This window comes from Myripristis murdjan, chromosome 3 (genome assembly GCF_902150065.1).
Source record: "Myripristis murdjan chromosome 3, fMyrMur1.1, whole genome shotgun sequence".
Taxonomy (NCBI): domain Eukaryota; kingdom Metazoa; phylum Chordata; class Actinopteri; order Holocentriformes; family Holocentridae; genus Myripristis; species Myripristis murdjan.
In genome coordinates this window covers 19,113,993-19,140,727 of record NC_043982.1, presented here as the reverse complement: position 1 = coordinate 19,140,727, position 26,735 = coordinate 19,113,993, and the positions used below count along the sequence as shown (strand labels likewise).

At 39.9% G+C, this 26,735-nt stretch overlaps 2 protein-coding genes across 5 annotated transcripts; both read right to left on the bottom strand.

Moving 5' to 3' along the window:
- Positions 1 to 1,673: 1,673 nt before the first annotated feature.
- Positions 1,674 to 8,091, bottom strand: tm2d3 (TM2 domain containing 3). Of its 3 annotated transcripts, XR_003928064.1 has the most exons (7): positions 7,604 to 8,091; positions 5,350 to 5,463; positions 4,649 to 4,809; positions 4,339 to 4,513; positions 3,392 to 3,467; positions 2,563 to 3,050; positions 1,674 to 2,505 (listed from the first exon to the last, which is right to left on the bottom strand). XR_003928064.1 is itself a non-coding variant. In XM_030048331.1 (6 exons), exons 1-6 carry the CDS (start codon positions 7,707 to 7,709, stop codon positions 2,885 to 2,887), a joined length of 798 nt encoding a protein of 265 aa, XP_029904191.1. In that variant the 5' UTR covers positions 7,710 to 8,091; the 3' UTR covers positions 1,674 to 2,884. The 3 variants fall into 3 exon arrangements, 2 of the variants coding, with proteins under 2 accessions (XP_029904191.1, XP_029904192.1); XM_030048331.1 differs by having other exon boundaries at positions 1,674 to 3,050; XM_030048332.1 differs by having other exon boundaries at positions 1,674 to 3,050; positions 5,362 to 5,463; positions 7,604 to 8,089.
- A 945-nt stretch (positions 8,092 to 9,036) lies between these two features.
- tars3 (threonyl-tRNA synthetase 3) lies at positions 9,037 to 26,333 on the bottom strand. Of its 2 annotated transcripts, none has more exons than XM_030048324.1 (19): positions 25,949 to 26,333; positions 25,550 to 25,636; positions 25,096 to 25,283; positions 23,917 to 24,040; positions 23,474 to 23,598; positions 21,815 to 21,932; positions 20,928 to 20,992; positions 20,659 to 20,737; positions 18,719 to 18,865; positions 17,037 to 17,135; positions 14,662 to 14,828; positions 14,034 to 14,196; positions 13,552 to 13,689; positions 12,977 to 13,054; positions 12,789 to 12,889; positions 12,249 to 12,353; positions 11,149 to 11,221; positions 10,697 to 10,811; positions 9,037 to 9,670 (listed from the first exon to the last, which is right to left on the bottom strand). In XM_030048324.1, the coding sequence occupies exons 1-19, from the start codon at positions 26,288 to 26,290 to the stop codon at positions 9,522 to 9,524; spliced, it is 2,463 nt and encodes an 820-aa protein (XP_029904184.1). In that variant the 5' UTR covers positions 26,291 to 26,333; the 3' UTR covers positions 9,037 to 9,521. The 2 variants fall into 2 exon arrangements, with proteins under 2 accessions (XP_029904184.1, XP_029904186.1); XM_030048326.1 differs by having other exon boundaries at positions 25,970 to 26,332.
- Positions 26,334 to 26,735: the final 402 nt, after the last annotated feature.

The window sequence follows — 26,735 nt, the reverse complement described above, 5'->3', positions numbered from 1 at the left end:
ATTTGAGGCAAAGTATTGTGAGGTGCTTTTCAGCATCAGACATTTGAAATCATGTAGGTTTCTGTTTGTCCAATTTATTTGTGTATGTGTGAAGTGTGCTCTACTGCAGGGGTGACCATAAAAGGGAGCATACAACCTATTACACTGTTCAGTCCAAAGGACCAGAACCTTTGCTCCAACACTGAGCATTATGATGAGACTAAGTGGCTTTGCATAAGAGGAACTAAATATTTTGCTCTCTTTACCTGTGATTGGCTGTTCAGCTTTGGCAAGGGTAGCTCACCTTAGTGCTGATGGTGATGAACCTATCTATCTTGGCAGACTCATGATGGCTGTTCATTCTAAAAGTAAGAATAATAACCATGTTTTTTTGGAAATGTACCATCAAATTAAACCATTATTCCTGTAAGAATGAGTTCTCACAGTGAAAGATATAATTACCATTACTGATGGTTTTTACAGCAATAGGCTAGCAGAGATAAAAAGGAAGATGTTAGGAATAATCATTATGGTCCCTATTTGTAATTGGCTAGAGTTCATAATTATATGAATAGAGCTATTTACTCTATTAGTTTAATAATTTAATCCAACTTTACTTTCTCCCATGAAAAGTAAGTAGAGTGTGAGGAGGAGACATCTCTTGCAGAATACCCCCTTTGAATATTTCCCTATTTTAGAATATGAGCAGTTGTGAAAACTGAACACTTCAAGCAGTGAAACTGTATTTCTCTCCTTCACCACTCAGAATATTAACCAAATGCTTACATCAGTCTGTGGGAGTGAGTTGCACCACTCTGAGTGGGTGTTGTCTAAAGCGAGGAACCAGAAATAGGGTGGAGTAAATTTACAACACTCTGCAAGGCAGCCAATTGGAAAAGTCGACACAAAAACCAAATATCAAACAGGAAGGAAAGGATTTTGCTGTTTTTGCCGCCCTTCACATTATGTAACATGAATAGGGAGATGTTTTGGTGAAGGAAGAGTTTCTCCCCATACACTGTGGAAGTAAATTATACCATCTGAAGGACCTGATCAATCTTTTCCTGGTGGGCATAACACAGGTCACACTGGAGGTCAAGTTTAGTGCTTAATGTGTAAAATCCATCATCAGAAAGGCCTAGGCTCATGTCCCCATGAAAGAAAGCATTCACCCTGCTAAAGTGCCCTTAAGCAAAACAGAGTCCCTACCAGCTCTGGCGCTGTGGCTCATCTGTTTACTGCAGGGGAGTGGAGGCTGTCTCTCTCCGTCAGGGATCAATAGAGTATCAGGGGTAAAAGATCTGACTGCCTCATTCAGTCATGAATATAGTATCTGTTTGAGAAATGCAAGAATGGCCAAATCACAGTACAATTATTGATTTTTAAATAACTCAGTGTTCCCTCCTTCCATGTCCCACTATGAAGAACCCCATCCTGTATGAAGTAGTGTTAGATTTACCAGGTTGCACAAGAAAATACAGATAATATTCCCTAGTCAATGGCCTATTGGATGTTTTACTGTTAAAGCTGGCCAGATTCTATATTCTACGGAGATACTAAAGCAGGGACAAGGCCTGCATCTTTCAGCCAAGGAGTAAATGTCAACAAGTAGCCACAGTTGCCTTCAAATGGGTTTATGACTTCATTCACAATCTGTTAGCGCTGGGAAGAACAAACACAAAAACAAACACAAATGGTTTGACAACATTTCACAGTTTTATTTGCATCCCTAAAAAATGTCATTTACAGTGTTCCAACAGAAAAAAATAATAATAACCAGACATGACACATTTACAGCAAGTGAGAGAACAAATTTGTGCTCCACATTCACAAGCAAAAGCATCTTTTACTTCTGGTATTTGGAGTGGGCAATATGGAAAACTAACAAACATGAAGATTGTTATGAATATTGGGGAAAATACCATTTAAATGCAATATATATTTTTTGTATCTGAATATATGCATCTCTGGGAACAGCATATAAGAAGGTAACAGAAATTCAGACATACAGCCCTGGGTGGTAATACTAGCACAACACTTAAGTGCCTAAATTTGTACAATGTGCCCAGTGTTCCCTTAAAACAACATTAGATATCTCCCAACATCTGATTTAGGCTTTTACCAAGGCGACGTTATGATTTCTAGCCACAGGTATAATTTTTCTGGCTGGCACTGCGGATCAATGTTGACAGAACACCATTTCTCAGCCACAATAACCATTACAATACTTGCTGTTCTGTTTATTCATAGCACATGCACAATAACCGTTGAGCCCATTCGCAGGTTGGTACAAACTGTTATTTGTGGAGCAACATATCTCTCAACATATCTCCATATGTTTGTCCATGCTTTCTCACAGGATGGAAACATTACCTTTCAGCCTACCTACTGTGTCGAGTGTTTCCATAAATGTTCCGTAACCATGGTTACTGATTGACCCACCCCCTGCAGTGAAGAAGGAGTACACTGGTCTCCAAAGTGACAGGATATCTTTGCAAGCACCACTCCACAGGAAGCCAAACCTATCTATAGTTTATCAACGTGACCATATATATATATATCCATCAGTTAGCTTTCACCAACTCACTCACTTCTGCAGGACACAACAATAAAAGTTATTAACGGCTCCACATCTTCCAAGCACGCTTCAGCGCCTAAATCGTAGCAGGGAATGAATGGAGAATGAATGGAGTTGATTTGATAATGGCGGGTAGAGTCAACCTGGGTGTGATGAAGAGAAAACTTCCTGCCAGCTAGCAGATGGCTGGGGGTGTGTTGCAGAGGAAAACTGAACAGGGAGATGTGCTAATAAGATGGTGTCTTGGATCTTGAGTTTTTGACAGTCAAGCAGTATGAAGTGAAGAACGCAAAAAAACATCCAACCGTGCCTCCAGAGCCTCGTGGCTCAGATGTAGAGAGAACCGTCCGCAGGCCCAACGTAACCAACTCCTATCAGGAGCACATCTATTAAAGTCCAGATGCCCAGGCCTCCAAAGCTGAACAGTTTGCCAAGACCCTCCCTCCACTGGCCCAGATAGAACCGGTCCGCCCCAAAGCCACCAAGCGTGATGCTGTAGATGAGATGGACAAAAACAATGATTATATACAACTTTGGAAACACTCTTGGAAAGAATACATATAAACTAGAATGATATTGTAAGTAATCTTTGTGTTTCAAATGTCAAAGGTCATGAATAAGGTTTAGACTGTATTATCAACAAAAACAATATCCATAAATACTATTAAATGACATAAAGTCTCCACTGTTGTAGAAATGTTTTTGTCAAGATGGGATAATATTTTAAGTCATCTTTTTCAATTTCAACAGTCACTGAGTTCTCGTTCTTTGGCATTTTAAGAGTAGCATACAGTATGTAAGCACGTTGTGACTCAGGTTGGGCAGCAGGGTTACCTGAGTACTAGTGCTGTTGACCATTTGTATCCTCCAGTCCAGTTGCAGAATAAGCGCTTCTGAAACTCTCTTTTTCCTGTCAGAGGAGAAAATATTAAGTGGATACAGGGTTTCTGAACATCATCCTTTAAGAATTACAAACGTTTTTTCCCGCAGATCTTAATACTCTACATGATGCATACTGATATTAAGTGGACAGTAAATATTATCTGCGCTGGTGGTTTTCAGTCCTGGTCCTTGGTATCCAGAGCACTTTGGGCTTTCATTCTAGTCATCTGTTCACTGACACCTGAAACATCAGGTGAACGTTACAACTACCTGGAAGGACAGAAAACCCGCAGTATTCTTGGTTTCAAGGACAAAGATTAAAACCACTGTCTAGGCCATATCACTTTACAGTCTCCACAATATGTGAAATGTCAGTGGTTCAACAGCTGCACTAAACATGTACTTGTATGTATCAATAGTGAACAACTGTTTTCTTCCATACTTTTCCAAACTGCTTATACATTTCTCCAACTTTCGAAAAACTAGAAATTGTACCAGTCTTTGGCAGACTCCTGGGGCCTGGAACCCTGTTGACCAGCACAACTGTCAAACAATTCTCATTTTGTAGAACTATTTATTTTTGTTTAACTGTCTATCTGGTGATTTGTTGTTAATCTATGTTAGTCTTTTGTGCAGTGTGTCTTGAAACACAAGATAAATTTCAGTTTTTCTGACAAAGTATAAAATAATCTAGGCAATAGAGAAATGGGCCTGAAACCATAATATCACTGGTTTGAATACTCACACTGGCTGAGGAAATACAGACGGGTAAAATGAATGGGCAAAACTTTCTATTGCTGAAACTTAGAAACTACACCTAAGAGGCTTTTGATTTGACCAGGGCACTCAATCTATAAAACAATGCAACAGGTTTTATGACAGCCAAACATTTACTGTACCTAAGCAATGTACATGGTCTAGCACATTACAAGTGGCGTTGTAGCGTTTTCGTGGGCAGGACACGGTCATACAGCTGGTGGAGTTGGAGCACCGGTACTGGGACGGGTCCAGCTGCCAGCAGAACTGACAGGTGATGGAAAGAGAGAAATTGGTTTGCTGCTGTCCTGACTCCCCCTGCAAACAGAGCAAAATCATATCAGCACTGCCCAACTCTTCCTTATTTTTTTTAAAAAAAAGACCACAACTGATTCAGCTGAATCATAATCACTTTAATCACTAAGTACAATAAATTGCTATAAACTAACTCACTATACAGTGGACCCCTCTTTTGGGTTTACAGGTGAAGGTGGCTGGCTTCCCATAAGTGCAATTGTGGTGATAGTTGCAGTTAATGCAGTCAGCTGGCAGTCGACTGCACAGACCCCCGCTGGGACATTTAGAGGTGTAGCTCTCTTCATCTGCAGGAGACACTACAAAGACAGCAAACACATCAGCACAAGGTTGGCTAGCCATTTCAGCAAGTAAACACTCAGTGCCAAAGACCATGATTCAAATCAATTTAACACAACTTCACTGCGTTCATAAGGCTGAGTTTCATTAGTTTGTTCTGAAGTCAAAAATGGGGCCGGCAGCAGCCAGAAGGTTTGCCATTTTCAGTTCCTTGCACTATTGGAAATATCTGGAAAGAATCACTGAATCTGAGTGACTTGCACTCACTTAAAAAAAGACCAAGGCGTCCCTGAAAAAAGACACTATTAGCCTATAAATCTGAAATCAAGATGATACAATCTGGGAGATATCAGGGAGTGCCTTAGGTTACCAACCATTTTTCAAAACACATACTGTCTTTCTACTTGAGTGTTATGATTCATTTTATTAGAGCAGATGTCAGTTTGGTGTATATTTCAGTCATTCATTCATTTTCCAAACCGCTTATCCTCACAAGTTTGGTGTATATTTCATTATGGCATAAAATGCCTCTTTTACTCAGTTAAATGTCGATTACTGACTGGAGAGTTTACCGGGGGCTGCTTCAGGGACCACAGGACTAGTGATGACAGGGCTGTGCTGGGCATCTCTGGTGTAGGGAGGCTCCTGGCCAACATGAGGAGAGCTCAAGTATCCTAATAAACAACCAAACAATGAACAGAATATACAACTTTAGCTCACCTCAGTCTTAGCCTGACAGGTCACATACTGTGCTGAGCAAATGGAGAAAGTAGCCCTATTCTCTCATGTAAGTCATAGTCAGAGAGCCATCACGCCAAAGCCCATTAAAAAATCTGGAAATTTAATCTGGCCTCATTGATAGCAAAACATAAATTAATGTCTATTCCAAATTGGTTTCATGTTATGGTGCCTTCAGCAAAGTTAAAGAAGGCGATGCATAAAACAGCAATTTATTTTCACAGATAAATTATCAAGCGTTCCAATTTATTGACACCGCTGCTCAGTTCTCACCACCGTCCGCTTCATGACAAAATTGACTGCTAGGGGAAACATTTGTATGCCGAAATGCCCAGTGTCCTCTAACGACTGAATTACCGTTCTTTACTATAAACAACAACTTAGGCAGATTTGAAAATAAGCCACATAACAATCCCAAGATATTTGACGGGACTTTGGCGTTGCTCGTGTCCACACAAAAGAGAAAGGTAGGAAACAGCTGTTTGGGACACAGGGGGGATGCTGAAGAGACCCCCTCAGATACTGTAGCCTGCTAGACAAGGTAAGTCTTTAAGACCACTGTTGGCTGTAGTTAACGTTACCAAGCTAAATCAATATAAACAAACTGCAACGATAATGACAACTAGACTTTATAAAGTTTCTGAAGAAACTTTGATGTGCTTGCCTTGCGAGCGCCTAGACATGTGTAAAGCGCCAGCCCTATGCTGTTTGTGGATTGTGTGGTGTTGTCGTTCTTGCCCAGGCGGGGAGTTGAACCCTGGTCTCCTGCATGGCAGGCAGAGACACTATCCACTGAGCCACTGGGGCTTGTGTGGGTGGAGCCAGAAATGAGGCTCTATGAAGCACACAGCATGAGTGACAGTGCTGCTTCTGTGAAAAATCACCTAAAAGTAGTGGTCAAACTACTGCTTTTTTATCAATGACAGTAAGTCCGAGCAGAAAATAAAAGGTATCATGAGAAAGGCAAGGCTTTGGGCTTTCAAACTGTGTCAAAATTATTTTCCAACTCCCAAAAATGCCCACCTTAGAGCGAGTTGGAAAAGTGTGTCCTTCTGCTTCTCTCCTGAGACTTTGCATTCCAGATATAATGGGAGTCTATGGGGGAGAGAGCTGGCACTCCTGCCTCGTTAAGGGTCACAGTTTAAAAAGTTGAAGGTACTTTGCTTTTGTATTTGCATTTTTCAAAGCACAACTAGTTTTCCTACTACTTTCCAAAAAATTATGCATGTGGAGTGAAAATTGTGGCCAGGAGAGCAAGTTAAAGACAAAAGTTTTAGGCGAATTTTAAGGGCTGCTCCACTCTAGCCCTCAGGAATGCCACTCTAGCTCACGCAATACACACTCATTCAAAAGTCAGAGGCGGCTCAAAAATAACTCCAAACTTAAACTGTGTTTTATGGCAAACTAAAGCAGACCTGAAAAATTGAAGATGACACACATAAAGTTGAACATCTGCTGAGTCATTTAAGCTTTGAATGGAGTCTGTTGGGCCAAAGAATGAGGGAGCTGTGAGGCTTTGAAAATGCATGAGTGTCTGCCGATTTCCCATTCTTTTTCTATGAGGGCAAAATCGTGATTTAAATCGTGAATTATGAAAAATTGCAAAGTCTGATCGGTTTGAAAATTGACACACCTCTTCATCTCCACAAGATGCACATTTTTCGTATTTGATGCGTGGATGCAGGTCAAAAGCTCTGGGCCCTGGAGCCTTCTGAAGTTTTGGCCATTCATTTCGGATGGCCAGAATTTTCAGGAAAATTGGAATTTTGAGAATTCCGTGGGTCGGATTCCTTATAAAAGTAATAGCACACTTCTCCCAATGGGGCCGCACATTTTCCCAATTCATTGTGGGGGCCTAAAACCAAAGCTGTAGGAGGAGTAGCGCGCCGAAAAAAGAGTGGAATAATAAACTATAATAAAAATAAAAAGTATGCAGGATTTTAAGATGTGTTGCCTTTTCAAGGCAAGCACATAAATATACAGCTGGCTAACGTTAGCTAACAAGTACCAGGCAATGACAACATGAATACGCTGGCCAAGATGAGACTGCAAATGCAAGTGATCGTGTAGACATACCGTTAACATGTTGTAAAAACAAATCTGTTAACAAAACCACAAGGATGCCGTGGGTTTTCACGTATCGTCCTCGGTCCGATCTCCATAGCTGACAGGCCGTGGCCATTGTTGCTACCACGACCGCACTTTATGCTAATGCGGCATTCATGTGCAACGGGGAAACGGGATAATGATCGCTTGGTCTTCTAAAGCAATGATTTCGCCATGGTTTAAAACCGCTTGGAGTTGGAGGCCATCAAGACACCGCGGATTACGTTTTCTGTAGACTTCGGTTGCTCATGATCCGTCCGTTTTCCTCACTTATGCGGTGAATGCTGTGTTTGAGAGCAGGCAATGGGGCTTACAGCAAGCCAAACACTACAGCATCAAACACAAACAAGCAGGTTATCGTGCCCTGCCATGAGATGTATTTGCAACGTGTCTACATAATGGGGAAAAAAATCCTGCTACACCTGACTTTTACTTGTTCACGACATTAGAAGGAAATTGATATGTTTTGTATTTTCCCATGAGATGAGAACGCATCATAGCACGCAACACAACTTCCTGGTCGCCATTTTAGCCACGCCCACCGCGTCCCACACCGCATCTCTGTCACGAGCTTTATGGTCAGGCCCCAGAGTGACATCCTAATGCAAGGCTCTTCATCATTTAACAGAATAATAATAATAAGAATAATAATAATAAGAATAATAAGATTTTACTTAGGCAATCTACCCCTCTTCACCACAGTGTTCATTTACACCCCACACTGCTTTTACTGCATTTACACAATGTGATTTTAGTGTAGACAAAGCAGTACAATGTAGCGTTACTTAAAAATGTCCCTTCATGGCAAGAGTAGGCATGAATAGTTTTGTTTTTTGGTGACAAGGGACTTTATCCTCTGGCATAAGAGGTGGGACAGTCATGCTGAAAAGACAAAAGAGGCAGAAATGACTCACACCATATACATCCACCCATCACTTTTCCATACCCACTTAATGTCTAATCAGTGTTGCAGCGGGGGCTGGAGCCTAGGCCAGCATCCATTTGGCAGAAGGCAGGGAAACACCCTATGCAGGTCTCCCATCTATTACAGGGCTCTCCACATATATGGCATATGTAATAGCTGATTTATTTCCAGGTTGCATGGCAACAATACTGCCAAAATTAAGGATTTGATTCCCAGTGCATACAACCATGTTGAAAACGCATGTATTTTCAGCACTGTAACTGTAACACAGTGTTATGTTGCGTAGGAACTGAGCAGTATAATTACAACTTTTGAAAAAAAAAAAAAAAAAAAACAGTCAGCCTGGACAAACTCCTGGAAGCCTGCATGCATGCAGTTAAAAATAATCCCGCCAACTGTTAATTTAAACGTCTAATTCTTTTGAGAACAATGTGCAGTAAAACTACTTGTATAGTATGCAAGTGCAAGAACAAAAGACTTGATTTGGGTACTTTTGTTTTATTTTTGGATTATGCCATTCACCATATAGACAGACCTTTGCCAGATTAAGTCAGTGCCACATTCACGAACAGTGCCTTCACTTGTCACAATGATTACATCCGTTTCTTCACTTTTCTTAACATCTTATCAAATCCCTTACAGATAAAGTCCTTGATGCCAGTACCACATACCAAAAATCATTCCTTGTGATTCACCAAATGTATTTCAGCAGTACATCAAGTGATCTTGCAAGTAAGTCATACTCTGTAGTCAGCTTCATGTGGGTTTTCAGCCTCACCCATTCGCTTTATCTACACAATGCCAATTCATCAGTGTCCTTTTCTTATTTATGTTTTATCTACACTTTCCCTGTACCACCATTACGTGTGCAATCATTTATCGCTCTACTCTTGGAAACAGAAGCAGAAGACTGAGCCTGAGGTATTTAAATAAGAGAGCCTCGTGATGCGCTCCTTATGTGGGTTAAAACTCCTCCTCTGCGTTTCGGCAGCGGGCCTGTTTGAGCAGGGTCAGGCGAGCGAGCACCTCAGCCACAGGCAGCTCTCCGTGGACTTTGTTGTCCCTCGTGCGAACGTTGACGCTGTCAGTCATCTTCTCCTTCTCACCAACCACTGCCAAGACATGAGGAGACACAACAGTTTGACGAGGGCCAAGTCACACATCGCACAGCTACCCTAACACATTCTTGGCTTTGTGTGCTGTCTGTCATACGTTCAGCGAATGAATTCAGTAACTGTGGCTGAAAATCTGGCATGGAGGTCGATTTGCTTTAAATCCAAGTTATTCATGACGTTTATTTTGTTTAAGGCTCGGTTCCCTGCCTCTGGAACAACATATATGCCCCCCATGTCTCACCTACTTTGTCTCCCTTGCTTTTGTCTAAATAAAATAAAATGAGGTGAGTGGACTGTCCAATCTCGATTTTAAAGGAAAAGTTTACCCAAAATGCAAAAAATATCATCCCATTTACCCCTGGTGCAATCTATCCATGCTGATAGTGTCTGTGTAACATAGCAATGTTTCCGTCTGCTAAGATCATCACTGGGAACTATTTCCTGCCACTGGTGCTCTACTGCAGGAAATATTTCCCAAATATTTCTTTACCCCCAAAGGCTGTGGACTATGCTGGGTATCCATGTCAGTGAAAGAGCTGCGGACTTTGATTGTTTTTTTGACAGATTGAGATCCACAAAATAATACCTATTCAGCACCATTGTATTGGGATGACAGGAGACAGAAAATTTTGTCTCTCTCTGTCTCTCTCGATAGATAGATAGATAGATAGATAGATAGATAGATAGATAGATAGATAGATAGATAGATAGATAGATATAAAAACACACACATTTGGGGTTAATTGTCCCCTTGGGTGAAAAATCTGTTTTGTTTTGTTTTTATAAATCTTAAATAATTGAGTATGGAAAATAACAAAAAGTAACAAACTAAATAAATAAATGAATAAATAAAAAGGCATGAATGTTTTAGCTTTAGCAAATAAAAAGCAATTGCGCCTCATATTTTCTATTGATTGAATTGCCACTGAATTGCTGCCAATCTTGGTCAGAACAAAAACAAGATGAAAATCCACTTGAATTAATGGATGGGTCAGCACTTATGTAATACAGTCATTTCCTTACCAAGAATGAAGTTATACTGTGCCAACTGAGCATTGCGGATCTTCTTGTTTAGAAGACAGCCAGAGTCCAAGTCGGCATCTGCCATGAAACCAGCCTCCACAAACTGCTTACAAACCTACACAGGAAGCAACAGCACTCATTCATGGTTCATCAAGATCAGCAAGGGGAGACTAAAACAAAAATAACACTGACAGAAAACATGTCTGTGCATCACCTGAATCGTGAATCAGAGTACATTTACCAAGTACAGTAAACATAAATGAGTTTATTTTTCGAGCCCGGGCCCAGAGATGTCAACAGCTTGTAACATCACACATTACATCCTGACACATAAGATGTTACAGTGCAAGAAGGCGACATGTTCTACAAATCTATGTGCCACAGTGAGTCATTTCATGCATTCATGTGATTGTACATGAATGTTGTCAAGCTTGAGGAAATATAACGATTACCTTCTTGGCATATTCCTCACAGGAGGGGTTGACAGGCACAAACATCACCTGGCGAGGAGACAGCCATAGAGGCCTGGATGAAGGAGAGAACAGCAGAAAACACAATCATCTTCACAGTAGTTTGCCAACAGAAAAATAAAACTGTCACCTCCTCCTCCCTGACAACACAAAGTTACTGATTTCATTCTGCAGGGGGGCTCAAATTATTTCATTTCATTTGCTGGTTTATTTAAAACAGTGTACGATAAATGAATTGCACCAGATATAGCACCTTGCTGATCTCCATCTGTTGTTCCTGCGGCATGTATGCAATTCAAATACAGCAATTAAAAATGACAATTCCACATGACATTAATAAATACACCTGTAGGACAGGTGTGAGAGGCATTATCAGACCTTAATGATAACATGCCTGTCTATTTTTCAACCAACTTTTAACATCACTTTTAAACTGAAAACTAATACAAAACTAATACTCTAACATTTGTAGAGATAGCATTCCATTGTCTTGCTGCTGAAACTGAAAAAGCTGTTTGAGCAAATTTTGTTGAGCAGTGTTTTATATAACTGTCTCCCCTCATTGATGATCGTGTTTGCTTTATGTCACCATGAGCTGCTAGAGCAAATTGTTTGCGCGGTGAGGGATAGAATCTTATAAAGTAAACACACACTGGTCATAAACAAAAAAGAATTTCAAAGCTCAATAAGTTGAATTTTCTGATAATATTGCAATAGTGGTAGAAGTTTGTTTTTTTCTCCAGTGCTTTTAAGAGTTTGTTTAAAACATTGTAGTGAAAGAGGGGCTAAATTTAAAGTATTTGCTTTTGTCACTTATCCAACATGGTGGCCTGTCACTCCTAGCCATGTAAAAAATTTATGTGCATAATAATATTAATACCTAAAATAATGATAGAACTTATATTTATTTGTTGAAATATTAGTAAATGTAGCAGGAAAAAAAAATCAATGTTAATTTTGTGAATTGTGGTTAACTTTTCAGAAATCACAAACCTGATATGATTGCAAACACAAATTTTTGTATGCAAGAACCTTTTCTACACGAAGCCCACAAATGCAAGACCTAGTGCATAGCACCTCACCATTTCCCTGCATAGTTCTCTGTGAGAATGGCGATCATCCTCTCCACTGAACCCAAGATGGCACGATGGATGATTACTGGCCGTCCTTTGTCATCCCCATCCTTCCTGCAGGACACAGGGTCAACAACTTGTTTTTTTAGATCTTGCTGTAAAACATGCCGATATGTGAATCAGTTTCCTCGTGCTGCAGACTTATTGCTGCCTCTTTATATTTTTTTAAAATGTACAATTTCACATTTATCTTTACTATGGTGTTTCTTAATCCTACTGAAACACCTTTACCTATGCATTCTATCATTTATGTATCTATTTAACAATTCATCTAAACGTAGACTGATGCATAAACTGTGAACATTACACACTTTCAAATGGGTTGTGTGTTGTCAACTGTGTATGTTCTCTACTCTAACCTAAATAGTATCACATCATACAGTTAGTGCAACAGTGTAATTTCCTACACGGAGGGATTAATATGTAATCCTTGGTTCAGTGAGGTACACATGCTCAGCAGTGTGTCAATGTTTTGATTAGGTGACTCACCCCACAAAGGTCAGGTTGAAGCGGATAGGCAGCTGGAAGTCCAGCTGAATGGTTGCACATTGATGGTAGCGTCCAATTGCATCTTTGATTTTAATGTCAATCTGAAATGGGAGATTTTTTTTTCTTTCCAGACCTCACCATGTTAAATGGATTGTGCACTTAACAGGAAATATCAGAATGCTACAGACCTTGGGTCCATAAAAAGCACCATCTCCAGGGTTGAGTTTCCATGGCTCCCCAAACTCATTCAGGCTGTTCTCCAGTTGCTGTCACACAGGAGGAATAAGTTCACATACAAGTTTAAAAAGCAAAATCCAATTACTGTGATGTGGAACAGAAATCTGAAGTGCAGGTACAGGACACAAGGATAAAACAATATGGAGCATCTGAAAGAATTTCTACATTTACATGTTAAGAGTTTGAAGCTACACTGTATGACAGCATCCTCCAAACAGATGAATGCTTTTATTGACAGTGTGCCACCCAGAGAAACAGACATAACAATGATTCACACCACTAATACTACAATCATGGCAGGAAAGACACTCTGTCATTCGCAGTGATAAGTCAGTGCCAACATGGATATCAGTTCACTAAACCAAAAGGTGTTTCACAGTCCCTGCATTTAATATTGACTGCCATCAGAACAATGTTACCTACTTAATAACTTGTACAGCAGACAAGGTCAGAGCGACAGCAGAATATTTGTCTTTATTTGGCTGGTGGCCGAGGTTTATTTTCTATTAAGAACAATGTGGTTTACCTTTTCGGCCTGGTTCCACACAGAGATGTCGCCCAGGTACTTCTCTGGACGAGTGGAGAGGTGAAGCTGGAAGGAGAAGCCGAACACATCATAGACGCAGCGCAGGAAGTCCAGACAGCCCTTCATCTCTGACTCTATCTGTAGAAACCAGACAGACGATATATTGAGTGTGTGAAAGACACTAAAATGTCAATGAGATGGGGTTGAATAACACATGGAAAAATGGCAAAGTTACAGCAGCAGGAACTAAAGCACAGCTACACTATTTATTTGTATCTCAATGTTAAACCTCTAGACATTACAGAACACTGTAAGCTTCAAATATGGCTGATTCTAAGTGTGTACTTAGGCCTTATCCCCTGTGTGTCTCATAATTTTCTGTAGTTGTTCACCTCAAAATTGTCAAGATGATTTTCTTTCATTTTCACAGATGCACAGCAACGCTGGAAAATGTTGCTGAAAAAAATATCTGATGCAATCACCTGTTCCATTGTGCAGAAAATGTGAGCGTCATCTTGTTGGAAACGGCGGACTCTGGTCAGGCCAGTTAGTGTTCCTGACAGCTCGTTCCGGTGGAGTACCCCGAAATCTGCTAGCCTCAGAGGAAGCTCCCTCCATGACCGAGGCCTGTGGCTGAACATCAGGCTGAAGGGCAAACACAGACTTCTGAATCATCTGATCATGACCAATAACATATTCCATTAGTTGCATGCTTTCATCTCAAGGGCCTTGTAGTGCGGTAAGTGCATGAGTGCATGTTTTACCTGCAGGGAATTAAACCGGTTTTCCTGAAAATGTAAAGGTAAAGGTAGTGCCACCCCATAATCTCACTGTTTCCTCTGCACACTAGTTCATAAAGTAATAATTCCATAAAATAATTTCCAATGAATGTGCAGCTAATTCAGTTTTAGTTTGTTGTCAGTAACCTTTTTGGTATCACATTTTTCAGGGAAACAATCTCTCATTTTGGAGCTGTAACTTGCTTTTATTGCTATGTCTTATTTGTTGTTATGTAAAGCACTCCGTGTCAAGTTTAATTAAGGCCACTTATAAATAACTTTGTCTTGCAGTCTTCAGCTGGAGTTAGAAAGTGAGTGAGAATGAATTTACCAGTGCCCAGGGCAGTTCATGGGCTTAAGTGCAAAGATGTCATCTTCCACAGGGAAGGAGAACATGTTCTCGCTGTAGTGTTGCCAGTGGCCTGACGTCTCCCACAGCTTGCTGTTGTAGATGTTGGGGGAGGCTACTTCCTGAAAGCCTCTTCTCCAATACTCCTCCTAAAGAACAAGAGGACAGACAACGTTACTGACGTTACTTACCTGTTAAGACAGCAAAGTTGTATTGAGCTGTAACTGAACTCGGTGAAGTAAGCAGGCCCATGTCCCTGGACCAGTTGGGTAAATTTGAGTGGACAAAGAGAGTGTGAAGTGCTCTCATCCTTGAAGTGCCCCCACAGAAAAAAAGGCTTTTAATATGTATTATGCTTACGAAATAACATTATGTTTAGAGATGGCTATACTGGCTGTTCTTTACTGGAATGCGTGAGGTATTAATACAGTATTATTATTATGCTGAACTATTTTATGTCTTGTACATAGGTATATATCCTTATGTATATCGTCATTTAAATATGTCCAAATTTGTGTGAGTACAGTTAGATTTTTTTTTTTTTTTTTTTTATACATGTGGTGTTTGGTAAAATACTGCAGTGAAGTGATAATGATCTTACACCCATCTCTGCGCAGTATGTGAGCTCCTCCTGGACTGGTACCATGCGTGGCATCATGTCAGCATGTACTGTGAAACTCTCGCACTTGTCTGTGCGTCTCTGCAGCTATGTCAGAGACACGTCCCTGTGCAGTCACTGAACTTGTTGATTCAAGTTATTCTGATAGCTGATGTTTGCTCAAGACTCAACTTCAGTCCGCTCTGAACTCAAACTTGTGTCCACCTCAGCCACTTCAGAATTTGATCTGTAAGTTAATCACCAAATGTGGAAACCTAAGTGCTTCTCAAATACTGGCTGTTAAGTGACAAAGTCCTATGCTGAGCCCAAAATTAGAGCTTAATACTGGGTGACCATTGAGTTTACATGCCCACTGTAATGCAGCTACTGGCAATGTTCAGGTTAAAGTCTTTCTTGGGCTCAGTTGTTGACATGAACTTTTAATACCTTTTGGGACATTCAGGTGTCCTTGTTATTCCTGTCTGCATATTCTATCCTGTCACCAGTCTGTCAGCAAAAGATTATGAAAAGTCGCCACCTACACACTCTGCCTCAGCAACTGTAGGCTACAAATGATGATTCAAAGCATAGTAGGAATGCTCACTGAGTTGACACCAAAATGTACAGATAACAGTGCACTGACAGCAGTTAGCACAGATGGCAAAAACAAGTTACTGTGGTGTAAAAAAAGATGTTTCCATGCCACAGTAACCCATTTGACAGTAAGCCAGGCATCTCAGCTGGCTTTTTCATAATTACATCCACCAACAGAGTTAGATGGGGGTTGTGTTTTTGCCCTATTCCATTTGTCTATTTGTTGTTTGCGGGATATCCCAAAATGTTATGCACAGATTTGCATTAAACTTTGTGGAGAGGTTGATCACCGGGCAAGGACAAACTGATTCACGTTTAACACAGATTGGCCAAACTAGGGCACGGCGATAGGTGTGATAAACTTGTGGAGAATATTCAACACGTGGAACTGGCGTATCTTGACAATTGCAAGGTATTGGCACAAGTATGTGCTCTTACTACTTAACTGGAATATGAGCTTATCCAGCCAATTTCAAACCAGTAATTACACTTACACGCCCTGGCCAAAAACAGTGACTTAGGGAGCAAGATGTCACCACTGTAACTTAGTGATGCGACTCAAAGTACATGAAAGAATGTTGTTTGACGTTGATGAATTATAGTGTTACACAGCTGTTTGGAAACTAAACTGCTGAACATGCGGTATGTCAAATGGCCAAAAACAAACTTCTTATGACTACACTCTGAATCATACAGGATACACCCTACCACCAAACTATTAGACAGTTGAAGCACTAAGCAGGCTAGTCTGGAGCTGGAACATTTCTAATTGTGGTGAACTACGGCAGCTCTGATAGGGCTTTTAGACAATAAAATGATGAGCAACAGGCAACATTCACCAAGGTGTTTCAAACCATCTTTCACATCACTTGAGCTGCACTTGCACATGTAAATAATGATGCTACTAGATGCAAAAATATGGATTTTCAGTCCCTGTGCAAATTGTAATGCTAATGGGTGGTGGTAATCTTTTCTTTTTTTTAGGATAATGAAGAAGCAGGCCTTCCTTTGAAGAAGGGCCTAAAAAGTGTGCTGCATACAAGAGCTTCTGCTGTTTGTATTTGCATCTATTTGTAACTACTGAGTCTATTTTTCCTTATTAAATAAGCTGAAATTTGGCAGGGGTGTTGTAAAAAGGCATTTGGCACTGAGCCTCAACTCTTACTCTGATGAACTCTGTGAGGGTGTTGTAGATATAAGCTCCGCTTGGCAGGAAGAAGCAGCTGCCAGGGCTGAGATCATGGAAGAAGAACAGTTCCTGATCCTGTGGAGCACAGCAGACCAGCAGAGAGAGACTTTTTAATCACTTCACAGATACTTAACAGCAGGTACGACCAGTAAGATAACGCTCCATACCTAGCAGGACGATATTCAGTCATCAAACACCATGCAATCTGTCAGTGAGTGAAAGCCAAAGAAGGCTGAATGGACTCCATGATTTGACTTCACTATTCTTGAGCAGCAAAATCTATTTGTACAATACAAACCTATCATCTTTACATAAAACTACTGTATATATCTATAAATATCTATTCATCCATCTATCTCATCTATTTACAAATGGAAAGGTCCACTGGGATCATGCCACACAGCACCATCTTTAAAACAACATGGCCCTTTTGTCACCTTCCTCCCACAGGATTTTACAGCAAAATCTTGGCAATCAGGTTTAAGATGGAGTTGTGTTGTAATCAGGGCTAAATGTGGTGCTGCCGCCTCTCTTAGTAGGAAACCAGCTGGGGTGCAAAAATGACTCACTGATGTCTCAAATGTAGCAATTACAAAAAAAAAGAAAACACAGTGCCCTCAACTGGTTCAAACCAGCAACATACACTGCTCAGTACAAACAACCATATTTCCATGTCAAAAGTTGTTCAAATGGGTCATAAAAGTCAATATGTCACCCACTCTGCTCCCTCCTAATGGAAATCCGAGCAAAATGTGAGCCAGTTTCTCTTGGTGATTTTAAAGTGACAATGAGGGATCCTGTTGCTTGTGCTTTAGGCTTTGTTGAGTCAAGATAAATAGGTTTGGCCTCACAGCCTGTTTATTATTGAACTTCCTGTTGGAGTACTGGTGAAAGAAAATATGACTTTGCTCTAACAAAGCAACTACGACTGCATTTTGGCTTTGCACTACATAGTCTGTCTATGGCACTTAGGGTTGAGTCCTGTTATTCAGTACTGTTGAGGAACTGGTTCCAAGTTAGTAAAATACCTGGATTTAATCCCCAACAAATCCTACACTTGATTCCCTCAGCCTGCGACTGATATCATACATTTGTATCCCCAGTTTTAATTGTATTCCCATTTGTCAACATCAAAACTAAATGAGAATGTGACAATATACTGAAATATGATATGTGTTGTATAGTCCTGTCAACTAAAGAGGAAGTAAGTAATGATTAAGCCTCTAGCAACATAGTATCACATGAAAGCTGAGTGCTCTTCTGATGAAATATTCTTTGGCCTTTTTTCCTCTAAACAACATGGTCTTCTCATCACCTCCCTCCCACTAGATTTAACAGCAACATCTTCACAATCAGGTTTAAGATGGAGCTGTGTTGTAATCAAGGCTCAATCTGCTGCTGCTGCCGTCTCTTTCAGTAAGAAACCAGCTTGGATGCAAAAGGATAAATATGGGATTCAAGAGTTTATATTCAATGAGCAGATGTTATACTGGATTCAGATTCAATGAACTGCTTTCAAACATTAACTATCATGGGATTACCTAGTTAAATAACATAAAAAACATATTTCTAATTTCATCTTGGGTTTCAGTTTCCAGTTTCATAGCCGTGCCAGCTTGGGGGGCTTGAACAAAACACAATGAGCAGCAGCAACTCACCTTGCCAATCTTGCGATGGTCTCTGTTCTTGGCCTCCTCTTGGAAACGTTCCCACTCTTTCAGCATTTTGGAGTCTGGGAAGGAAATCCCGTAGATCCTCTGCAGTGTCTCCATGTCGGAGCGCCCCTCCCAGTAGGTGGAAGAGTTCTGATGGCACAAGTGGACAGAAGAGTGAAATATTTGACTTAAACTTACCTTTCCTTCAGGTTGGTGTAAGTAGAAAATTATTCAAATCAAAAATCATGGTAGCTCATTAGCGGTATTTCATTGAAACTGAAGTCAACTAAAATTAGCCTACTTCATATTATGGTTAATTTTGATAACACTATTCATATTTTGTGGTGTTCATAAGTTGCACCCTAAAAATGTAAGACTGTAAGCTTTTGGCCTGGACACAGCAAATAATGTGCTTATGAAGCCGAAGTTTGGGGCTGGGTCTTTAATCATCAACAGATGAAGTACCCGTTATAGTAGAAACGTCTGGGCAAGACAATCATTTTAATTTAGATTAGGGATTCAGTTTGATTCACTTTGACAAACTGGACACACACACACCGGGTAAACCTGTGACCCAGTCCTAATACCAGTCTCTCTAGCTGCTGGTCCATGTCTGTATTTCTGAGTGACAGGTCTCCTTGTTCTCAGCGTGCTCATGTATACATCAGGAGTTCCATTACATATCCATTTTGGAAAAGAGTAATTTCTGATTCACAGCAGAGATCACCATCAACACAATAAAAGTGATCCTCCTGATTTATAGTGCCGTATTTTGCTATCATTTAGCCAGTGAAATGATTCACATACGAAAAAGACCATCAGTTTCAGAATGTCCTTATGCTGAAATCTCTCATTCAGTATTAAAAACAACTGACATACTGAAGTAGTAAGTATAGAAAAAAAAGATCCGGTTGCCCCCTGAGGGTAGTAGGGGAGAGTGGGGTAATTTGTGCCAAGGGGCAAGTAGTGCCACCCCTGTTATCTAGAAAACCATAGAAGAAGTTGGTCATGTGACCACATATTTTTGAAGAGGCATCCATTTCACTCATCCTGCAAAGAAGGGAGACAAATGGCTTGAGAGGTAAGCACATTTCAGTTCAAAAAACATTTTTTTGCCCTCCAAAGTAAAATTTCTATGATCAAGTTTTTTTGATTGCTGTGTTTGAACAATTATAGAAAACTTTGAAAGCAGTTCACACAGGTTTTAGTACTTTAGTAAGCTACACCATGAGTCTATACAGTTAGCATGATGTTAGCTCAAAACAGCTGGGGGATGCATTTTTTTCAAAATGGTGGGCTTGGGGTAATTTGTGCCAAAGGGCCTGGGGTAAATTGTGCCAGTGGCACAACTTGTGATTATATACTATATATTACTTTATTGTATTTTATTGTTATTGTACATTGTCTTCTTACCTTTGATCACTAAAACGATTCAGATTCAGATGAAGATGATTTGCAGGTGCTCATTTTGGAATTTTTATTTTGTTCTGGGTATGTGTTCATGTGGCGCTAGGCCTTGTTATAGAAAAGTGGCCTGTGATCTTGTTAAAATAATAAATAAATGTTAAATAAATAATTTTGCATTGAATTTGTTTTGCTTTTATATAGCATTATCATTTGTGAGATTAAAATGATCTGTTTTACTTCAATTATCAATGGCACAATTTACCCCAGTGTATTCTCTCTAATGGCACAATTTACCCCGCACCGGGGGCAAGTTGTGCCACAGAACCACTTTTTTTTTTTCGAAAGCTATATTTCTCAAACAGTTTATATAAGATCCAAAGTGATTGTTCCCAGGGATGCACAACAATCCTAAACTATATGTGCGTATTTTAGTTGGAGGCATTAATGTAATCCCCTCACTTTAAAGGCACTTACCCCACTCTCCCCTACTGCTTTATCTGTCAAAGATATTAAGTAGTTATGTCTTTTTCACATACCTTATAAATCTTCATGGCCTTGATCTTGCCGGTATGCCTGACATGGGGACCTCTGCACAGGTCAATCAAGGGCCCACATCTAAAATAGTAAAGAATTACAAAATTACATCAAGTAGTTTTAAAAGCTATGTGCAAAAAGACCAAAAAAAATTGCACAAAAACAGTTACTGTGTTTGGTAAAAAAACAATTACCGGTAAATCCAGGGAAGAAGGTAAAAAAAAAAAAAAAAAACACCTGCTTGGAATTAAATGATGCATTACTAACTTACCTGTAGACTGTGGTAGTGGGGGTGGAGACTTTCTCATTCAGAATGCGGCACTTAAATTTGTTGTACTGGAAGATACAAGCAATGTGCAATTCAGATTCAATCATTTTCTGGTTGGAAAGAAAATTCTCCACATTGTGCACTGCTGTTATGACACAATTTCTTTTTTTAAAAAAAGCCTTGTTTTTTTCCCCTCAAAGAGACTTTAATTTGTTGCCTGGATTTCAAGATTTTGGTGTGTTTTGTGCCAAATTTCACACATGCCACATAATACTGGCTTGGCAGTTAGATTTTAGAAGTGAAACCGTTTGTCACTGATGAGATGGTAAATTGTCAAGATACACTATTCACTGTGTGTGTGTCTATCTGTCTATCTAGATAGATAGATCCGTATTTCTACATATCTATCTATCTATCTATCTATCTATCTATCTATAGATATAGATATATAGATATCTATATCTATATAGATATATATAGATATAGATATGACACCTACAGTGCATTGACTTAAATTAAAAGCCTTTTCTATGTATATCAACAATGTGTCGTTTCATAGTTAAAAACACAGTTGGTTTCTTGCCTCATAATTCATTTTCTTTTTTTTTTTTTATTTCTTAGAGGGTTCAAAACTGTCGTCCACTGATGAAGTGAAAAAGTTTCACTTCCACACTGTCAACTAGACAGTCTCAATGAATGAATGAATGAAGAATATTCGCCACCATTGTGAAAACCATAATATGTGAAACAATGGTGGATTGATTGAACTACATAAAAAGAGTAGTTATAAGATATAACCGTAGTCCCTCACCATAATTTTTGCCTCAGACGTCAAACATTTCAAAACCTGGCATTGTTCTCCAGACAAGTGCAGGAACCCTTTCTCTCACCGTAAACATCTCCAGCAGTGTGTCCTTGCGGACCTCCAGCCTCTCAAAAGGCTGTTTGTCCTTTATCACAGTTTTACACAGCGTCTCCAGTTCCCCAAACTCAGTGCTGGACACACCCCTGGAATCACATCAAATACACTCACCTCAGTTCAAATTTATAGTCAGTGCTCCTGTTATTCCAAACCTTTTCCTCCACCAAACAACACTACAGGGGCCCTGCCATTTACCAATTAACAGAGCAGTTTAAGTTTAATTTAACACCTGTCATGGCCACTACAGCACCTGGGGCTTTGATACAATGGATGTGCATCAACAAATGCAATGATATTTGACTGATTCTTGAGAATTTGGATAAATCATGTCCCACTAAGAAAAATGCTATTTCTGCTGGAAATTTACAACATTTTAATGAATAAAAAGAATCAAGGGCATAATCAGGGGGTCCTTTGCACATTTGTAAGGTTTTTTCATAGGTTTATTTTTAATTTGTATTAATTTAATGATTATATGTTGGCCCATGCCCTACAAAACCAGTTGTCCTCGGATAGGAGATAATCATTTCAACTTGATTAAAACAACAAAAAGTAATAATTTCATTGAATAATATCTTTACCACATGAAAGAGTACATCATAATATATATTAAAAACTACAAACGATGGGTTTCAAACAATATTTACTATTATTTTGTGGTTGCTCAAAATGTGTCCCAGATATTTGTCACCACCGTCAGATATTTATTTAAAAAATAATATTAAAAAAACTACAAGGTCAATTACATTCCTGAGGACCCCTTTTCAGACCTTCAGCTCTACTGCATGCTTCAAGACCGCTCAGGCTCCTGGAAGTTTTCTATTTTCTCTTAAATCTCTTCATATTTTTGGTCACTGCTACTGTCACAACCATAAATTGTCAACACCGTCACTTCTGTATAAAAAATATTAAATTAGATTATGGAATAAATGTATACTTTTTAAGAAGAGGTCTGATGCAGGTAGCAACAGGGCGAAAACAAGCTGGCTAATATGAACAACTCATGCTTATCATGTGAAAGAGTAGGTTTTTGTCACCACCGTCAGACGTCACCACCGTCAGGTTTTCTGTCTGACGGTGATGACTGAAGTCTGAAAAATGCTTATAACAGTGCTCAGGATCCTTATTTTTTGTACCAAATAGTTAAATAAAGTTGTTAAGCAAGAAGCCATTGACTTGAGTGGCATAAATTTTGGAAATGTATGTTTTAATGAGGCCACTGTCACCACCGTCAGATTAGTGTCACCACCGTCAGAGGCAGTTATATTTGTTTTAAATGAATATGCTTACAATATGTTTCTTTGGTGCTGTTGAGTTATTAAAGTAATAGTCTCTTTAATACAAAAATATGTTTTTCAAATAAAAAAAAACATTATGGTGGACTGGAAAAACCTATTTTATGAAAAAAATGCAAAATGAGGAGGTTGCACCGGTACATTTCTGAACAGCCAAGACCTTGGCCTATAATGATATACCTTCAGATTTTGTAATTTAACACACTTTTTTTCCCCAAAATTAAAACCTGTTTTATCCAAATTCCCAAGAATCAGTGATTTATACTATATTCCTAGGACTCCATGTACAGAGCTAAGCAGAAAAGACAACTGTAGTGATTGCACTTGCTCACTTCTGTCCATCCAGGTACATGTCGTAGTAGAAACCGTTCTCTATGGGTGGTCCGTAACACAGACAGCCTCCATAATAGCTCTCCATCGCCTCCCCCAGGATGTGGGCACTTGAATGCCAGTATACCTGAAACAAGATGAAAATATTTTAAGATATCATAGAGGAGTAGTTTGGTCAAATGATACAAATAGTGCGTTATATCTACTGTTTGGATAATGTGGATTGAACCCTCATATTCTTTAATATTGTTCCTTGGATAATAGTGTGCACTGAAGGTCAGTCCACAGATTTTAGATGGTAACCCAAAGCATTGCTAATGAGGCTGTCTGACATGCATTTCCCTCTGGTAAATAGCCACTATCGATTTGGATAATGCAGTATTTAATAAAGTCTGTTTTTTTTTTTTTTTTTTTGGACTATTGATCGAAGCTTCCTCATACTCACAGCCTGAGCATCGTCATTGTCAAAGCGTAGGATTTCCAGAGAGCAGTCCTGCTCCAGGGGTCTGTCCAGGTCCCAGAGCTCCCCACTCACCCGAGAAATCACAGCATTGTCCGCCAGACCCTGGCTGGAGTATCAAGTACACACCACTTCATGAACCAAAACAATAATTCTCTATTTTGGTGACTTGGTGACATTATCTCTATTGCCACCAGAGGTCCAAAATATAAATATTGCAGTGGAATATCTCAAAATTGATTTGCTGGATCACCATGAAATTTGGTGACAATATTCATGTTTCCTGGAGCATGAAATCTGCCAATTCTGATAAACCTATGACTTTCCCTCTAGCACCACATGTCATCTACATTAGAAATAACACGCTTGTTGATCTTTATTTTTCTAACTTGGTTTCCTGTTGCTGAAGTGTTTTTAATGCCCAAATTGTGCACCATGCCACCCCTTTAAAGCAATATCATCTGAACTGATTTGAAATTGTGACCAGCTGAGTAAAAGATAAATGAAAAGAAATGATCTAATAAAGAACTTTAGTTGACTCTACTGTACTGGAGATGCCAATTTGTGATATTCCTGTCATGCCATTTCATGTTATTTTCTGATTTTCTAATGTACCCATTTTCCCTCAGCCTATCTCGCCTAGTTTCCTATGTTTCCCAGAATGCTTTCTGACAACCTCAAGAGAACAGTGTGCAACAGCTCATCTTGTGGCTGCATTGCATTCGCATCTTTTGAGGCTACAGTCAGCGGCGAAATTAATTTCTCTGCCTTTTCTATGAAGGATTTCTTGCTGTATGATTATTGAATGTCAATGCAAGTTTAGAAAATTTAGGAAGAAAGTCTTGCTCTTTGTTTCTGAGAGACTAGGGTCAAACCCACCTTTGTTTTAGATAGCTGAAAACTTTAAAGCTATCGCACCCCATTGTGACTGCTGGCAATATCTCAATGTGGAGTGACATCTACGTTTGGCCATTTATCTATGTGACTAAGTGAACCACCAAATAATAAAATAGTCCCAGGAATGCAAGTTACATCAGCAACTGCTTCTTGTGTAACAGTATTCTTGAGTTTTAGGGTGAATTTTTCCTTAAATGGTGATTACTTGCTCTGCAAAGCTCCCACAATATAACCAATTAACGTGTGTTTCCTGTGCAGGCGACTCACCTGATGCCACAGGCCAGCTGGTATGGGGTGGTGACCCAGGCTGTCCCCTCCACCTTACACCCATCTGGAAGCTCCACAGTGATGGGTTTGTTCTCTGCAGCTCTCCTGGCCTGCAGGGCATCACTCTCCTTCTTTAGCTGCTCATAGAGGCTAAGGCGCCCTGCGATGTATGCAGGCGAGGTCTTCAACTGAGGAGAAAAAAAGGCAGTGAAGAAATCAGCTACACAACACTAATGGCATTTGGGAAAATCTTTTGGAAATTTTAATACTCAAAAAACTGAAAATAAATCTACTACTGTCACTAGTTGACAGTAGCAGATTTGAAAAAGAGCTGGAAAACATTAATTTGGAATTAAAAATGAATGGAATTTAAATGTAATAAATTGATATCCTGAAAATAAACAGTGGTGAACAGGGAAGGAGAGGGACTTTGAAATGCTTCTCATTCAGTCACCTGTTTGACAGCTCCATCTCCTGGTGCCTTATCCTGCTTCTTCTCCTTCCTGTTCTTGTCAACTGGCTTGGCATCGGAGGCTGCCTCCTGTAGTGATCACAGAGGACCAACCATACAGTCTGATATCTGATGTCATCTCAGTAATTAGCATTATCATAATTCCCACTGTGCTCACCTTATCAACAATCTATTAATATTCTCCTTACAGTCAATGCTACAGACCGGTATTCAAACCATGCACATGCAATGACACTGAGTGGTCAGCTATTTCTGGAAATGGGAGTATTGTCTGTCATTTGGCACAAGTGGGCAAAGGCCCAGTACTACTGACGGTGCACTATTACTGCTACTACTTTCCATCATGACACCAACACTAGCCAGAACTAGGGCAACCTTTACCTCTCCAGTTCTCACTCCCACCTTGTTGTCTGCTCGGTTGTTTGGTCGACGCTGGTCGCTGGTGTTGTTGGCCGGGGCTTTGTCAGGCTTAGCCGCTGGCTGTGACTTGCCCCGAGCCCTCTCCAGCTCCAGCTCCGCCTGCAGACCCCGGCGGAGGTGCAGCAGCCGGTACCTGAGCTTCTCATTCTCGGTGCGCAGACTCTCCAGCTCCGGGGAGATGGACAGCGCGCAGCTGGGGATCGGACCCCCGTTAAGTCCGTCACGGAGGCTGGAGATTTCCCTGGTCAGGTGCTGAATCTGTTCCTCCTGGGCCGCCAAACGTGCAGCCAAGCACTCCGCCATCTTTAAATGACCACGAGTGTTAAGCTAACCATAGATATCTATAATAAAGGAGCTAACCGGCATTTACTAATAGCACTTCCGGTCAGTGATTTTTTATTTTTTTTTCTTATAAAACACTTTATTGACAAATCCGCAATAAAAATTGCATTTCGCATCGATTTTTTAAAATTAAACTCTTTATAAAGTTCAACCAATTGAAAGTAAAATATGTGCTAAGAAATTTAAACATAAGTCCATAAGCATTAACTCAATTATAGGCACTGTCACTGTGGGGTATCGACCGCTGCTGACAAATTCATAGCATATAGAAATAACACTTCCTGTTTTCAAAATAACAGCCCAAGTAAAGAACACGAGTCGCAAATGTGAGTACTACCAAAGCACAAAGTAGAAATGAAGACTGTCATGTATTCCTGAAAAGGTATTATTATTATCATTTGGTCAA

What these genes read in the sequence shown, in the direction of transcription:
- tm2d3 (XM_030048331.1), bottom strand. Translation starts at nt 7,709, where the DNA reads ATGGCCACGGCCTGTCAGCTATGGAGATCGGACCGAGGACGATACGTG. An exon ending in AGACCATGTACATTGCTTAG is followed by an intron (nt 3,468 to 4,338) that starts GTACAGTAAATG and finishes CTCCTCTGACAG; the next exon opens with GAAAAAGAGAGTTTCAGAAG. An exon ending in TCAACAGCACTAGTACTCAG is followed by an intron (nt 3,051 to 3,391) that starts GTAACCCTGCTG and finishes TCTCATCTACAG; the next exon opens with CATCACGCTTGGTGGCTTTG.
- tars3 (XM_030048324.1), bottom strand. Translation starts at nt 26,290, where the DNA reads ATGGCGGAGTGCTTGGCTGCACGTTTGGCGGCCCAGGAGGAACAGATT. An exon ending in CCCTCACAGAGTTCATCAGA is followed by an intron (nt 14,829 to 17,036) that starts GTAAGAGTTGAG and finishes CTTGTTCTTTAG; the next exon opens with GAGGAGTATTGGAGAAGAGG. An exon ending in GAGAACTATGCAGGGAAATG is followed by an intron (nt 11,222 to 12,248) that starts GTGAGGTGCTAT and finishes TCCTTCATCCAG; the next exon opens with GCCTCTATGGCTGTCTCCTC.